Below are 15,808 nucleotides of genomic sequence, written 5' to 3'. Positions count from 1 at the left end.
AGTTGTAGTAAAAAAATTATAACAGATAAAATTCTATAATTCCTTGGTTTAACATTTAAGAAAAATAAAATGGTAAAAAAGCAATTTTACTGTGCACAAACTTTTAAAATAACTTACCTTTTAAAGAATCTTGAATTTCCCAGCCGAGCTGCTGAATGAGATATCTATAACAAAATAGCGTCAGAACCGTTTTCTATTTCGTTAACTAGGTTTCCTATCGATCGATAGGAAGGATTGAAGTGTATATTCAATATTTCAATAAATAAATAAATAATAAATTACAATCTTGACACATCATTAGTTATACGAGGCTAGATAGTATATACATGTTTACAGATAAAAATAAAGCGAATATTTAGAATTCAGATATGCAAAAATTCAAGCAATAAAAGCACTGGTTTTAATTGTGAGGCGATGTGAGATTACACAATACTGACCTACAAATTAAATAACCAGTACGGTTAACACCGTGTGTGCAATGGACTCCTATAAGTTCATCTGTAACAGAAAATTCACATACCTCACGATATACACAATCTAGTAGAGACAAGTAGTTTTCAAGTGACATTAGTACGCACATGAAAGATATTTCATATATTTTCAATTATGCTTTACTGTGTGTCGCTTTACTGTTATAAAAAAAGAACAAAACTTACAGGTTTATAAATTCAAGTGTCCGAATGTCGAAGGCTTTCCGTGTATATTTCCTTTTCCGAAGGAGTGTTTTGGAGTGAGTAACGGAGTAAAATGTAACCAATAAAGTAATTATGCGGCGACACGGATGTGTGTGTATGTACATGAGAGTACGGTCGATGGGACACGCGATCGGTATCTCGAAAGCGCCTTCGAGACGGCACCGAGGACGTGCAGGAACCGAAGAAATATTCGCTTGCGAAAAGGACGTCCAATAGGGGCGCGCACCGCTACGCGCGGCAAGGCGTACGATTCCACGGGTCATCAATTCGGCCCGGGGCGTGGGGTCGGCACCTCTTCGGGCTCAGCAAGGGGCTGATTATAATATTATCGCAAATTACCGGCAAAAGCTGCGACGAATTCACGACGATTCGTGACTCCGGCTAAGGCCGGTCGAACGCGGCGACGGCGGCGGCGGCGGCGGCATTTTCGCAAGGGCCGCAAAACCTTAATGAGAGTAGTTGACCAGTATAAGTACGATCGAAGCGCGTCTACCGCCTCTTTTTCTTGGATTCCACACGACCGACCTTCTCCCTTCACCGCCCGGTGTCTTCTTGTTTTCAGCGAAGCGCAAACGAGCGGAGGATAAGTACCAAGTACTTTAGAGGCACTTCGTACCTCTTTACCACAGCTTTCAGGGTGGAATTAAGTGACCCATCGCGAGTCATGCGATATGCCGTTTGACCTCTGCGAGGTTCGCTTGATCGAGTGGAGAGTATATCGGTATCTCGGAACGATGCAGTGCGCGAGAATTATGCTCTTCTCTTTTGATAAATACGATACTATTATTGCCCGCAAAGGACAATAATGCAAATATATGTAGACGTAAAGTGCACGGTGCCAGCAAGACGATAAGATTCCGTTAAAATAAAAATCATGACAAACAGTCTAATAAAACTCCTGACCGGGGCTATTCTCGATCTAGCATCCTTCGACATAGCGTCCTATGTAAAAGTATTAAGATAAATATATGCGAATGAGCAACAACGTGTAGAGTGTAAAAGCTTCTTCGTGTAAAAATTTCTTCGTAAAAGAGTCCTTGGATTATCATATATGGGAAAATAACAGTATGAAAAATCGTAGAACGTAAATCCTCAACTTGAATGGAACATAAACCGCAGAATTCGCGAACATTTGAAACAAAAGAGGATCGTAGATATTTCTGTATAAATCCATTTCACAAACGAAATTTCAAAATCTCTCTCGAAAATCGAGAGGGGAAGTTTTATAGTACTGTTTCGCTCAAGTGTTACACGTTCGTAGGATCTAAACTTTACATAGTAGTAGTAAACGTAGTAGTGCGTGAAAGTTTCCTTTTTGTTTCTTTATCTTTCTTGAATTATTGACATACTTAATCGCTCGTTCAATCTAAATAAGTTATAGAATAATGTACGCATTACAATATAACATTACAATTGAAACAAATTAAAGAAATAATAATAGAATGCAAAATGTAATTCAACATTCATGTACACGTACACGATATGCAAGGTATGCTCGTTTCACGTCGGTATCTATCACGAGGTCATCTCAATTTTGCATAAGCCAAAAATGTACTCTTAGCGGACAGGAATCTTCCCAGAACACGTCGGCATCTAATGTGAATCTGGAGCCAGCACCCCCGTGGAGCAGTGGCCTTTGTGCTAACAAATAAGCCGATCCTCAACCAGATTGTCGAAGACTTACGATTATTTTGACAGGCGTTAAATATGTGTCATTTTTTCCAACTGCCGAATGTTAGTCCCTACATTTTTCGTAAACCGAATAAAATAATTATATCTATGTCAATTTTATCCAAATCTCATGATGTATAGTACAACAATTCATTAAGTTGTATACTAAATAATTTTCTTTAATAAATAGTTATTTCTATTATAAAATTAAATTTCTACCGTAAGACAAGCGATTGTCGAGATTAAGAAAAAGATAGAAGTGTGGAATTTTGCTCATCGAAAAGATGAGCATTATTTATCTTTAGCATGCAAAAGTAAAATTCACGAAACTTGGCACTTGAATAATGTATACATATGTATACATTCGTACATTAATATGAAATTACAACAGTCAGAGGGATGTTGCGGAAGTCTTTCTGAGCACCCTGCTGTTTGACAGTCGAAATCAAACGATGCTCGACGGGAGCTAAAGCATAATAATGTTTGCTGGTCAAAAATGGGCCTTGTATATTCACAATAATATCATTAATTAGCGATAAGCCTGTGATCAATTCGAAGTATCAGCTTCACGCTGATTCCATTACTCGCAAATATCTAGTAATTTCAAGTTTATATATTGTAACACAATATCAAACAATATATACATATACATATATATAATTTTATACACACACACAATCATCAGGATCTTTAAACCCATGTTCGTATACCACATTAAAAAAAATGTCCATTAATCTTATCGTTATTTAAACTTATTTTCTGTCTGCCGTTAAGTGTTACATAGCATTTACGAGCATTATATATAGTCAAAACATTTATGCACACGCAACCATGATTTTCATCATGTGAACATACTTTCAGAATATTACTGAAAAGAATATCTAGAAATTCCAATGTACCGAAAAATTCGTTTGTTGATTATCTGTTTAAAAGACTGTAAGCCATTTAGTTAACGAGGTCAAGTAAAATGTCAGTTTCCAAGGAGATAAAACTTAAATATAATTACCATACGTCGCGGAAGAGATTTCACGAATAGTGCCTTGCTTTATTGCAAGTTTCCTTCGTGTACAAGAAGATTGAGTTTTGCTTACGAAGATAAATTCGAAATTCAGGAAAGCAACATAAAAACGCGACGCAAGAACGTTTCGCTAAATAACTCTTCGAGCGAAGTAGAAATTCGCTGCTTGTAATGAACTCCGGTCCGTCACGTTTCAAACAGCGCGAAACGGAGCGACGGAGGGAGTCGGTTACACAGTACAACCTCGTGCATACTAATGGACGAGGGTGGGCGGTCGCATGCAAATATTGTTTTCGCTCGTGCCCCCGAGATATCGCCGACGAAGGAATAAAAGGCGGGCGGCGCACCCGGAATTGCACATGCCACTCCCCGTACGGCGGCGCGAAGGTTGGTTTTCGGGCTACTGGAGTAGTCGCGAGGTACGACCCGAAGCGACGTGGCAAATGTGGCAATATGATATATACGCGAGAGGTACGTCAGCTCAAATAGCCCCTGGTAGACGGGAGAGATCATGCTTGTCCCGTGTCAAGAACACGCCGGAGATCCTAGTAAGCGCGAGGGCGCGAAGCCCCGCCGGCGTTTACGTACACGTAATAACCGCCGAAACGGGGAAGGACGTTAACGTCCGGCGTACATAAACATGAAAGTATCGACAGCTTGTTAGAGAGAGTCTTTTCAAGCTGCCGATTACTGCCGTCTTAAATCAGTCGAACGGTCCAAGTTCGACCGCGACGTGCATGTGTCGGAGCGTGTCGCGAAACGCTCGGCGGAAGGCTTATCGCGACACATGCTTGCACGACAATCAATATTGATTCGGCGCAAAAAAGAATACTTTCGAAGCGCAACAATTTACATTCCCTTATCGGGGATAATTAGATATAACTCGAGAGACAAAGACATTCCCGAAAGCTTAATATAAATTTAAATGTGGAAAATTAAAAAAAGAAATTGACGCACACAAGATTGTAAGGCACAAACTTCTAAATACACTGGAGATTTAATAATCGATTTAATGAGTGACGAGATACTTGGTGCATCTCTCTATGTGATCGACCGTCGTCTCGGTATTAGGCATTGGACATAAGGTATTGATAAATGCTAAGTGGTGGCCAATGGATGGGCAGCTAAGCAGCTCCTTTTGCCTTGGAATGCGTCTCGACTCGTTTCTTCGATGGACCGCTCCACCTCCCAATTTCGAGTTAGTTGTTTCATAAGTTTCCCACGTGTACAAATCCGAGAGTGAACCAAACATGCAATTTCGACGGCAAAAATTTCAGGTGGTTACGTTAATTTCGCATCTTATAAACTTTCCGAGAAATCTTGTGATTTCCAAGAATTTCGAAAGTTTTGAATTTTGTACAAGTTTACAAGAGTTCTGTCTATTGAATAAATTTCAAATATTCAAGCATCGTTCGGAGAATTACTGTCTAGAAAACGTGTACCTCGACGACAATAGATCCTAGATACGTGAAGATTTAAGATACCTCGAAATAAACCAGAGATCAAAACCCGATTCTTAAATTACGGTGTACAACATGTACACCAAATCCCGATGCAGCCTTATAGATATAACTGGCCGTTTGGCATGAGAAAAAATAAAAGAACAGAGACGCGAGGTTTATACACGCAGAGAAGAGGAAAAAAGAACAGAGCGACGACGAAGGAAGAAAAACGAGAGTACAGAAAGAAGAAGAAGAAACGCTCAAGGGAACTTTCTTTTCTGTTGCTTGATAAACGGCGGTAGATAATCAACCCTAGAACGGTACACTGGGGTGATTTTGTGCCTCAATGTGAATTTGAATTTACCGCCTACGTTAGTAGACGAAGGAATCGACTCGGAACATCGACCATAATTCAACATAAGATATTAGATCGACATTCATTGCCGAGCTTTATATTTAAGATTATCTTAAGCACTATCTTAAAATGTCATCAAACAATCACAGAGCTGTATTAGCATTTTAAGACATTACTTGAGATAATCTTGAAATAAGATACGAGTGTGGTATAAAACACTGTGTTTTTCGCATCAAAACGACTTTTCCCGTGTTGTTAGTCTACATCTTACCAATAAAGTGGTAAATGTGTTTATATATATAGACTTTGTAATAATGACATTTTTTTGCATCTAAAGTCGCTTAATGCAAAAATTGTTTCTCAGGGCATTGCAAACTAAAGGAAATGACACATAAGTGCCGATAAGGTCATTAGTACAATAATTTTTTTTTTAGTAAAATAAAAAAGATTGTCTTTATTCGTTTTTCCTTTTTCCCAAGCTATCAATTTTTTCAATTTTTACTTGTCTAAATAATTATATTTTTAAACAAAATTCATTTTATCCCGGTTCTAGGTCATCTATTGAATACAGAACGCTTCCAAAGAAGGTATATTTATAACACAGTATATCATTTGAAGTAAAAAAAAAAAAGTTTACCGTTCTAGGGTTAACAACGTCCCGGTATATACTTCGCGCGTGGGCGATCCCTTCGCTTCCCGAACTCCGGTCGAATTCATTTCCAATCGTTGTCGTCGTCGTCTTTGTCGAATTCTCCTCATTCGAAACACAGAAGCCGGATCGTACAATCGCGCGAATAAAACAACCACCAACTATTCTACATCCGTTCTCACAACGTACAACATGGCCGAGCCGTAATCGAGGGAGTAAATTAGGAAGAGATGTACAGTCGAGATCAGCAGTCTCGTCCAAGCGAGAATCCTTACGAGATTTTTCCCGCCAGAAACACGAGTACTTGTCAGTGTTCCTTTTTCTTCCTACGATTGTTGGTAGAGAAAGTTTCTTAAGAGCTATTTTCTACTATTGTCAAATCTAATGCATTTTAGTTGGCGCCGATCAGACATGAGTATTGCAGCTTTCGTCAAACATTTCAGCGATGCAACTACTCGCGATCAATGCAAAGCATTACATATTTGTCCAAGATTGTAGTAGATATAACAAAGTTACTTTGATTTCTGATTCGAGAAACTTTGTTTCAAGTATATTTGAAGTAATGCAAACTCACCTTCACCGCATGTCGACGTGAAATCATCCATCACTTTAAAGAATCTGCAAGGAAAGAGAGCAAAAATTTTTACTTTTAACAATATTTATGATTGCAATCTTTTATGACTTTACCTTCTAAAGAGGCAAAAAAGTAATTTACATATTTTTTGAACAATTTTTTAAGCAATTAATTTAAATTTAGACAACATTACAATTTTATATGACCGGAGCCAGCTAAAGAGACTTTCCTACGAAAAATATGAATGTATATTTATATATATCAAGGCACATATGTGCGTTGAACAGCATTCTACGATTGTAGTTTTAATAATGTGATCACTTTACATACACGGAGAGAATTTTCTCTTAAAATTTACCCTCAAAATCTAATAATTGTAGGATAATATGTGATCTAAAAGAATTTTATTATACTTTTTAGCAAAATTTACTATACTTTTAGTAAATTTTACTAAGGGTATAGTAAATTTTACCATACTTTTAGTAAATTTTACTAAAAAGTATAATAAAATTCCTCGAGGCCACACATTGTCCTACAATCATCAAATTTTGAGGGCAAATTTTAAGAGAAAATTCTCTCCGTGTAAAATAACTTATTTAGCGAATATTAACATTTTAACCACCCATCATTATTTATAGGAATTATATCTGGTTAGTTATCTCGACTAAATAATGTAATTAATACCTCAAGAGCAATATTATAAGCATACGTAATTGCGCCGCCTTTTGAAAAGGCAACAGTCTCCTATCCTTCATTCGTTGCCCATAATTTTACGAAGCAGTCAGCGCGACGGTGCGGCGATCGAATTTTCCCGGAGCCGATGAAAAAAGTAATCGGCTAAATAAATATTCAAGGTACTGGTAACTGGTTGAGCAAACCGGCAGTATAATAGCTATGTAATAGATATGCAGAATCCGAGCGGCAAAACGAAGGAGTATGGTAATACAACTTAATCCTTAGCTACACTCGTTATTTTTAACTATATTCGTAAGGTCATTTTTGACTCCAAAAATTTAAAGTAGATTTTTAAAATATTATAATAGATATAATTGATAAAAAATTGGTTCGTGATATAAGTAATTAAACTCTTAGAAATGCAGACAAATAAGATTTATTAAAATTTCTTTATTTTAAAATAAATTTATTAAGAATTAAAAAATAACAATAGTTTCAACTCTTCTCACTAAGTGATTTGCATGAGGTCAGAAATGATCCCACAAATGTGCTTAAGAGTTAAAAGCCGGAAAGTTATGCGTTCTAAGTTACAAAAGGTAAGTACAGCGGGTAAGTTTCTTACGCGTCACGCAGGGACGCTAAGTAATTAAATCAATTCGAAATTATGTTATAAAAATATGTCGCAACGATACTCATGCGGTTCCGACGCCGATTAATAATAGCTTACCGAGTGAACTTACTGACGGCTTCTTGTGAAAGAGATTTTTGAAACTTCGCAGATTCGGTGATAGAGTGGCGCTTATATAATAATTTACGGATGCAAGCATGCATCACGTCGGCTTCCCTTCATCACTATCGCTGAGGACGGAGAAAAAAACCTGAGATTAAGTCTATACTTCAAATATCATGATTTCACAATTAAGGTGTTAATGAAACCTTGCTCTTACAAAATTTTCAAATCTAAGAGCGATACTATCGCTACTAATTAACTGTAAACCTTATCGAGATGACACTACCAATAACTCTAGTTTGTTTCACGTAATCGTAAAAATCGCACGGAGAAGTTCAACCGAGATAAGGAGACGCGGTCTGTGAAACCGCGAAACGACGTTTATGGCAGCGCGATTGTCGGTCGTAAGTGGTGTTCATTTGAATATCGCACGGTGTGTGGTCCTTCGCACACGGCCACCGCACTACGTGCTCACGTCCATTTACGTGCGTACGAGTTACTGGGAGATCATACGATCGGTCTATGTTATGCCGTGAAAACGGCGCGGTTGCGTAATCACGCATTATCTAAAAGAACGATCGTCGCCCGGAAGGACACTGCTATCAAAATCTAATGCATATCAAGTGACAATTTTGTCGTCCCACAAAAAATAACAAATATATCGTAGTGCGTTTAAGATTTCAGACACGCAGACGCGTGTTGTTTATCCGTTGAACATGTTAAGCTTTCAAAGTGTGTTAAATTAATAATATTTATTCCAGTAGATTTTGACAGATTAACGTGATATTCGAAATGTACAAAAAAATAACAATTTAAAAATATAAAAAAATCATATTCTGTTCGATCGAGACGAAGAATCGTTTAGTTAACAATGTTAAATAGTATTACAAGGAATCATAGAAAAATCAAAACGACGTACCAAGAAATAATTAAGCGTTTACATTCCAAAAAAGCAAAGAAGTAATTTACATATTTTTTAAACTATTAATTTAAATTTAGATAACATTAAAATTTTATATGATTGAAGCCAGCTAAAGAGGCAAAAAATATTAGTATATATATGTATATATTAGGGTACACATGTGCGTTGAACAGCATTCTATGATTGTAATTTTAATGATGTGATTAATCACTTCACATAGAATAATTTATTTAACGAACATTAACATTTTGGCTACCTATTTCGACTAAATAATGTAATCAATACCTCAAGTGCGATATTATAAGCATACGAGTACGTAATAATTGCGCCAATAATTGTCCTTTGAAAGGACAACAGTCTCTTATCCGTCCTTTATTCGCTGCCCATAATTTTACGAAGCAGCCACCGCGACGGAGCGGCAATCGAATTTCCCCGAAGCCGATGAAAAAAGTAATCGGCTAAATAAATATTCAGGGTACCGGAAACCGGTCGAGCATACAGTGTAAATAGCTATGTAATAGATATGCAGAACTCGAGCGGCAAAACGAAGGAGTATGGTAATGAGACTTAAGAGCCGAAATGTTGTACGTTCCGAGTTACGGACGGGTGCAGCGAGTAAGAGTCTTTTACGCGTCACGCAGGGGCGCTAAGAAGTTAAATCGATTCCGAATTATGTCATGAAAACATGTCGCAACGACGCTCACGCGGTTCCGACGCCGATTAATAATAGCTGCAGCGCCGGCGATTTTTCAGCGGGCAACACATTTCCCCCTTTGTCTCCTATAAACTTTACCGTGAACTTACTACTGGCGGCTTCTTTGTGATCTATGGGATAGAAGGCGGAGGAAATGGAGAGACGAGAAAGAGATTTCTGAAACTTCGCAGATTCGAAGCTAGGGTGGCGCTTATACAATAATTTACGGGGGTGCAGTCATGCATCACGTCGGCTTTCCTTCACCACTATCGCAGAGGGCAGGAAAAAGAAACTCGGATTAAGCCTACGATACTTCGATTGTTCGATAAATTATAAAAAGGTGTTCACATGTCTCTTTTGAGTTCCTTGAAAATTTCGTTTCGAAAATTCTCTTTGAAATGGAAAATACTTCATATGCGCTGAACATAGCAAAATGTTTCGGTAATAATTAATACCAACGTAGAGCTAATCTTCCATGTAATATTTCGCGTCAACATCGTGCAATATTATATTTTATTAAATTTAAAAAATATTGTTTTATTAATATATAGTAATTAAAATGTGTACATTCTTTTCTATTAGAAATCTTTTGCTTGAACTTTATAGCCTTAAATTAATTGACAATTTGAAAAAGATAGAGATCTCATGTTGAGACAAGTTTATGAAATGTGTTAAGATTAAAGCTTTCTGCACACGATACGACTTTTCATGCTAGATCGCATACGAAGCATCTTAATACGTCTCCTGATTGGCTCAGATGATTATGTCACCAATCGTAAGCCAATGAGGATACGTAGTAAGACGCCTCGTATACGATCCAGCATGAAAAATCGTATCGTGTGCCCAAGGCTTTAGTTTCCAAGAAAATGAGAATAGTGGTGACAAGCATGAAATCGTTTCAAATCCCCTTCACGAATCCAGATAGACTTGGTTCCCCGAAAAGTTACTACGCTCGTTATTGTATCGGGGGATTGGATGGCCCAATTGTGGCGGTCTATAGAGGTTTAATAGGGCCGTTTTAGTGCCTTTGGTCCCTTTCAACTTCGAAACGGACTCCCTACAGCACCGATTAGGCTAACGCGATTATAAGCACTAACTCATTCACGGCTTGCCGACTGGCTTCAACCACCGTTTAATATCGATAGGTTATAAGGTGAGAGATATTTATAACCTGCGAGGCTTGTTAACTCATAATGACTCTCGAAATAGGAGCATCTCATTTGGGAGTGTACTCCAATAGGATCAAATCGTAAACATCCTCGTTATTCTTAGGAACATCAATTACGTCAATACGTTTCCGTGAATTGAACAATCTAACGAAGAAACATATTACCGGTCATAATTAGCATGTATGTGGTATAAGAGAAATTTACTCGACGCTACGTAGCTTGCGATACATCGTTTGTGCAAGGTCAGCGCGAGAAATGGGATAAATCTCCCGAATTAGTAGCAAAGTAGCGCACGTCGACTGTCATTCGCTCCCACGGTCACGGGCATTTATAATACTTGAAATATTCGTGGCGCGTCTTCCTCGTTTCAAGAGCGTGACAGCACAATCACGGAGAGATGCATCTATCACGGGGGAAGTGTGGGCACGGCCTTCTACAAGATGAAATATCGGAAGATAGCTGCCGGGGCTCCGCGTGCCGCCAAAACATGAAAAATGACGAGCGTTAAATTAATTTGACTTTCGAATTTGAATTACAGATTTCGAGGCGGACACGGAGGTGTCGTTGTACACGGCGCTTCGCACTGCACCCAGTAGAAATTCCTCTCGAAGAACCAAATATCGAGGATCAACTTCATCATCATCACCGTGATGATCGTCATCATCATCATCGGCGTCATCAGCGCGATGACCATGTTTCTGACGGTTTCCCTGCCGGAAAACTAAAATCAAAAGCTCTGACCCGCTATATAAGATGAGCGGCCATCAATATTTATAAAACTAGTCATCTATCAGTGGATGAATTCCATCTTGGAATATTTTACCGCGTTGGCCGCTATGAATGCATAGATTTCACCGCGTATCAAGTGTTTACCTTTTTATTCAATATCGCGAAGTGTCATTTATCTTGCGCGTTTTGATGTTAGAAACCGCAAACTAATCGATTCGGTCACTAACAAATAGCTAAGTACAGTTCCGTTCATCACATAATTTTTAAATTGTCGTCTCATTCTTTAATAATTAAACAAATTACTTTAGGACATACATTTACTAATATTCATATGAGATTAAATAAAATTGGAGCTATTAAAAATCACCTTTAATATTATGTATCACGTAATAAATTGCCAGTTATATTAGTAAGCAATAAACTTGTTTTCATACTTTGGCTTGTTTCATATTTTTTTTCTTGAATAATTTTATTTTAATTAACATTATGCATAAAAGATTCGAAGTACATACAGAGAAATTTTTCTCGTAAAATTTCATCAAATTATTTTATAGAATTCAAACTATTTTGTAGAATTTAGTTTATATATATATATTTGTGTATAAATTAAATTTTTTATATATTTAATCAAACTTTATTAAACTTATAATAATTTTTTGAAACCCAAGACTACAATTTAAGAATAAGTTGTAAGACAAAATTATGTGCAGTTTTACGTCACGTATTGCGAATATCATGATTTCACAATCAAAGTGTTAATGGAACCTCACTCTTACAAGATTCTCAGATCTAAAAGCGATATCATCGTTAATTAACTATAGGGCCTATCAAGATGGCACTACTGATAACTCTAGTTTGTTCCGTGTAAACTGTAAAAATCACACGGTGTGAAGTTCAATCGAAATAAGGAGACGCGGCCTGTGAAACCGCGAAACGACGTTTATGGCAGCACGATTGTCGTAAGTGGTGTTCATTTGAATATCACACGGTGTGTGGTCCTTCGCACGCGCCCACCGTACTACGTTCTCGCGTGTGTGTAACTTTACTGGGAGATCACACAATCGGTCTATGTTATACCGTGAAGACAGTGCAGTTGTGCAATCACACGTTATCTAAAAACACGTCGCCCGGTAGGGCACTGTTATTTAAATCTAATAAATATCAAGTTATAATTTTGTCGTTGAAAAAAGGATGACAAATAAATACATCGTAGTGCGTTCAAGATTTCGCAGACGCGCAGACGCGTGTTGATTATCCGCTGAACATGTTAAGGTTTAAAAATCCGTTAAATAAATAATTTTTTATTCCAGCAGATTTCAATTTACTAACGTAAGCGACGTTCAAAATGTAAAAAGAAAAATAAATAAAAATAAAAAATATAAGATTCCTATTGTGTTCGATCAAGACGAAGAATCGTTTAGTCAACAATGTTGAATAGTATTGTACCTCGAGCGATTCACAAGCCACTCGCGTCAATATGAGTAATCTTATTAAATTTGTGCATATATTTTCGAAAAATTCCTGAAACTTTTTTTAGTCGAGTTTTTTCATTTGATTTTTTTAATTTCTTGTACATAATTATATACAATTCTTGTATATAATTATAATGCAATAGTAAATTCAGAAATTTGTCTTATTTCAATCGTAAAGAATCAATAGAAAAACGACAATAAGCGTAGAGAAATAATTAAGCGTAATTTCCCTCTTTGAGGGAAATATTTGAGAATAAGTAACTTAAAGAATCTTTCTCCTCTCTCTTATGATACACACACACACACACACACACACACACACACACACACACACACACACACACACACATATATATATATATATATATATATTTGATTGGCTTGATCAGATACAAATACAAATGTTCAAATTTAAATGAAAATTTGGTATAGAATACATTATTTTTGACCAAATTTCTTGAAAGTATGTGGTCATCGCAATCAAAACTGACCCAGAGCTAGCCTTTCTGCTATTCCAAGCGCAGTTTTGGCTGCTCTTTCTTCCGCCCATAAATTCGTTTTCTCCTTATTTTCACCCATGTTTGCGTTTTGCGTCATTGTTTTTTTTTTCCTTGCCCTACATTTGGACACAAGACAAACTTTAAATCTACCATAACGAATAAATTAAATTCACTACATAAATTATTGAGATATTTAGTTTTGATATAAAGTATCACTTATATATTAATTTTACTCTCTTGACAGATATTAAAGTATCTCGTGGTAACCACAAAATGCAATCAGCTAATCTACACAAGTATGTATATACGCTTATGGTTCTTTGCATTTTTATACTCTACACAGCATATTTGATTCATTTGTAAATATTGCCAGTAAACATGTGAATCTTGTTCAGGTATTGCAACGCGTATAATATGCGAGAAAAACAGAGAAAATCCATGGAGTAGTCGTGCAACACGGCAGTTTTAATTGCAACTAGATTTCACTAGAGTCTGTCCTGTTTCACGCTCCTCGAAATTCACGACCGCGGATTGTGTTTTCACGCAAGTACACACGGACCAGCAAAGTTGGCCCATCGCTGGACATAAGATCGCTCGTGTTTGAGAATGTTTAATGCATGGACCGCGCCGCGGTCGTAGGTAGGTGAACGGTTAACCGATGTTTGTACGGCTGTACTCCCAGCACAGATCCCGGAACACCGAAGATATCGTAGAAGTACTGCGCAAACACTCCGACTGACTGTTTCTCAATCAGAGTCGCGTATACGGAAGGCACACGATTATAGCAGCACTTGGTACACGCCTGTTTTCACGGTCATTCCATCTCCGAAGTGCGCAATTTGTCATCATATAAAACACATAGCTCTAAAGTATACTCGATTTTAAAGATGCGACTATATCTTCATTCGAAAAGTCATCCAGTTAATAATTTACAAATAGAATTTACAATAATGGAAAATAAACCATCTTGACAAATTAGATAAATTAAAAGTCTATTGTACACGATTATTACATAATGTATAATGAAAAATCCGAAAGTTTAGAATAAACAAGAATTTCTCGTACTAATTAGCTATCTTATTTCTCTTACGAAAGTATAATATTCATTGAAATAAAATCTTATCACAGAATATCAATTAGATATTAAGATTTTGTCATATTTACACTCTTAAAAATTGATGACGGCCACTCGTAATCGTATATCGAATACTAAATAGCATTCAGGGACTAGACTTTCGTTAAGGAGAAGATTAATATTGACCCACAGGAACACTTTTACACATTCTTATACATGCATTATCATTTCTGACCAAGGATGTCCGATCAATTCCGGCGAGTTCTTGGAAAAACGCGATGTGTCGGTATTTCGCGCGGAATCACCTTTGAGTATCGTTGCCTCGTATCGCACGGAGAATGGGCGGCGAGACGGCGCGTGCACGGACAAAACGGGCACGCGAAGACGCGGAGGACGCGAGTGGTGGCGAATTTACGTAATGAAGCGACCGCCCGGGTGGTCCCGAGCGTGAGACGCGCGTACGCACGTTCCTTCGTCGTTCCCGACGTTCCCGATGCGAGACGCTTCCCAAGATGGAAAGAACAAAGAGAAGGAGAGAGAGAGAGAGAGAGAGAGAGAGAGAAAGAGAAAGAGAGAGAGCAGGAATCTCTCCTCTTTTCTTCGAGGACTGTAGCTTCGGCGTCATTCGGGCCGGTGAGCGGCCAAATTAGCGGCACCGGAAATACGAAGCAACGTACGCATTATGCGCACGGAAGAGAGACGCGCGCGCACGTTTACCACCTACAATCATTTGCCAAAACGTGCCTCTCTCGTGATTTCCACGCGGCACGCACCGCCAGGGCATCGCGGGGCCCCGAGACGCCACACGTCAGAATATTTGAGATGGGTTCGCCCCGAGCGCTAAGGGAAACCAATCGCCAATCCTTCAGAGAAACGTCGTCAAGGTTTACGTGTGCGCGAATCTTCAAAAGATTACCCCACTCTTTTCATAAAATATAGATTTCTTATTGAATTTGCAGAACTTTTTAATTAAGATTGTGTGTTAAAATTAAGAGAAAAGTATAAAATTTATACATATAATATTTTAACTATTAGTGGCTACAATTAGAATGATAATCAACCTAAATAATGCAATTAATTCCATTAAATTTTAAATTAAATTTTATTATATTCCATAAAATATTTCAATATATTTTAGAATCAATTTGATAGAGAGAAAAACATTAAAATTACTCTTTATCAATATATGTAACAAGATATAGATAATAGATAGATAATAGAAATATAAAAAAAAACTAATAAGTTGGTGTGTTAAACGCATAGATGAAGAAAAATTCATGAATATAGCCGAGTGCATGATTTGGCGTACGACCAACAAGTATAAAAAAAATCTAAGCCATTACTGCAGTCCTTGAATTGTGCGTCAGGTTCACATTGCGCACGCTTGCGTTTCAATTAACACCAAGTTTCACGTGAAATTGCTTAATCCGCCACACAT

The 15,808-nt window shown here is 37.5% G+C and overlaps 1 protein-coding gene across 2 annotated transcripts in view; it reads right to left on the bottom strand.

Annotated features, from left to right (window-relative positions):
* The window catches only part of LOC105839406 (RNA/RNP complex-1-interacting phosphatase), a 46,492-nt gene that overhangs the window by 6,531 nt on the left and 24,153 nt on the right, over positions 1-15,808 (bottom strand). The window contains exons 2-5 of one of the 2 annotated variants that reach the window (XM_012685694.3): positions 7,807-7,937; positions 6,405-6,448; positions 438-498; positions 118-164 (exon numbers count right to left, since the gene is read on the bottom strand). In XM_012685694.3, the coding sequence (XP_012541148.1) occupies positions 118-164; positions 438-498; positions 6,405-6,448; positions 7,807-7,910 (256 nt within the window). In that variant the 5' untranslated portion in view covers positions 7,911-7,937. The remainder of the gene's footprint in view (positions 1-117; positions 165-437; positions 499-6,404; positions 6,449-7,806; positions 7,938-15,808) is intronic. The other variant, XM_012685693.3, reaches the window with a different exon arrangement.

The sequence above is a fragment of the Monomorium pharaonis genome, chromosome 1 (assembly GCF_013373865.1).
Source record: "Monomorium pharaonis isolate MP-MQ-018 chromosome 1, ASM1337386v2, whole genome shotgun sequence".
NCBI lineage: Eukaryota > Metazoa > Arthropoda > Insecta > Hymenoptera > Formicidae > Monomorium > Monomorium pharaonis.
The sequence above is the reverse complement of the archived record's forward strand: the minus strand, read 5'-3'. Positions and strand labels throughout refer to the sequence as shown.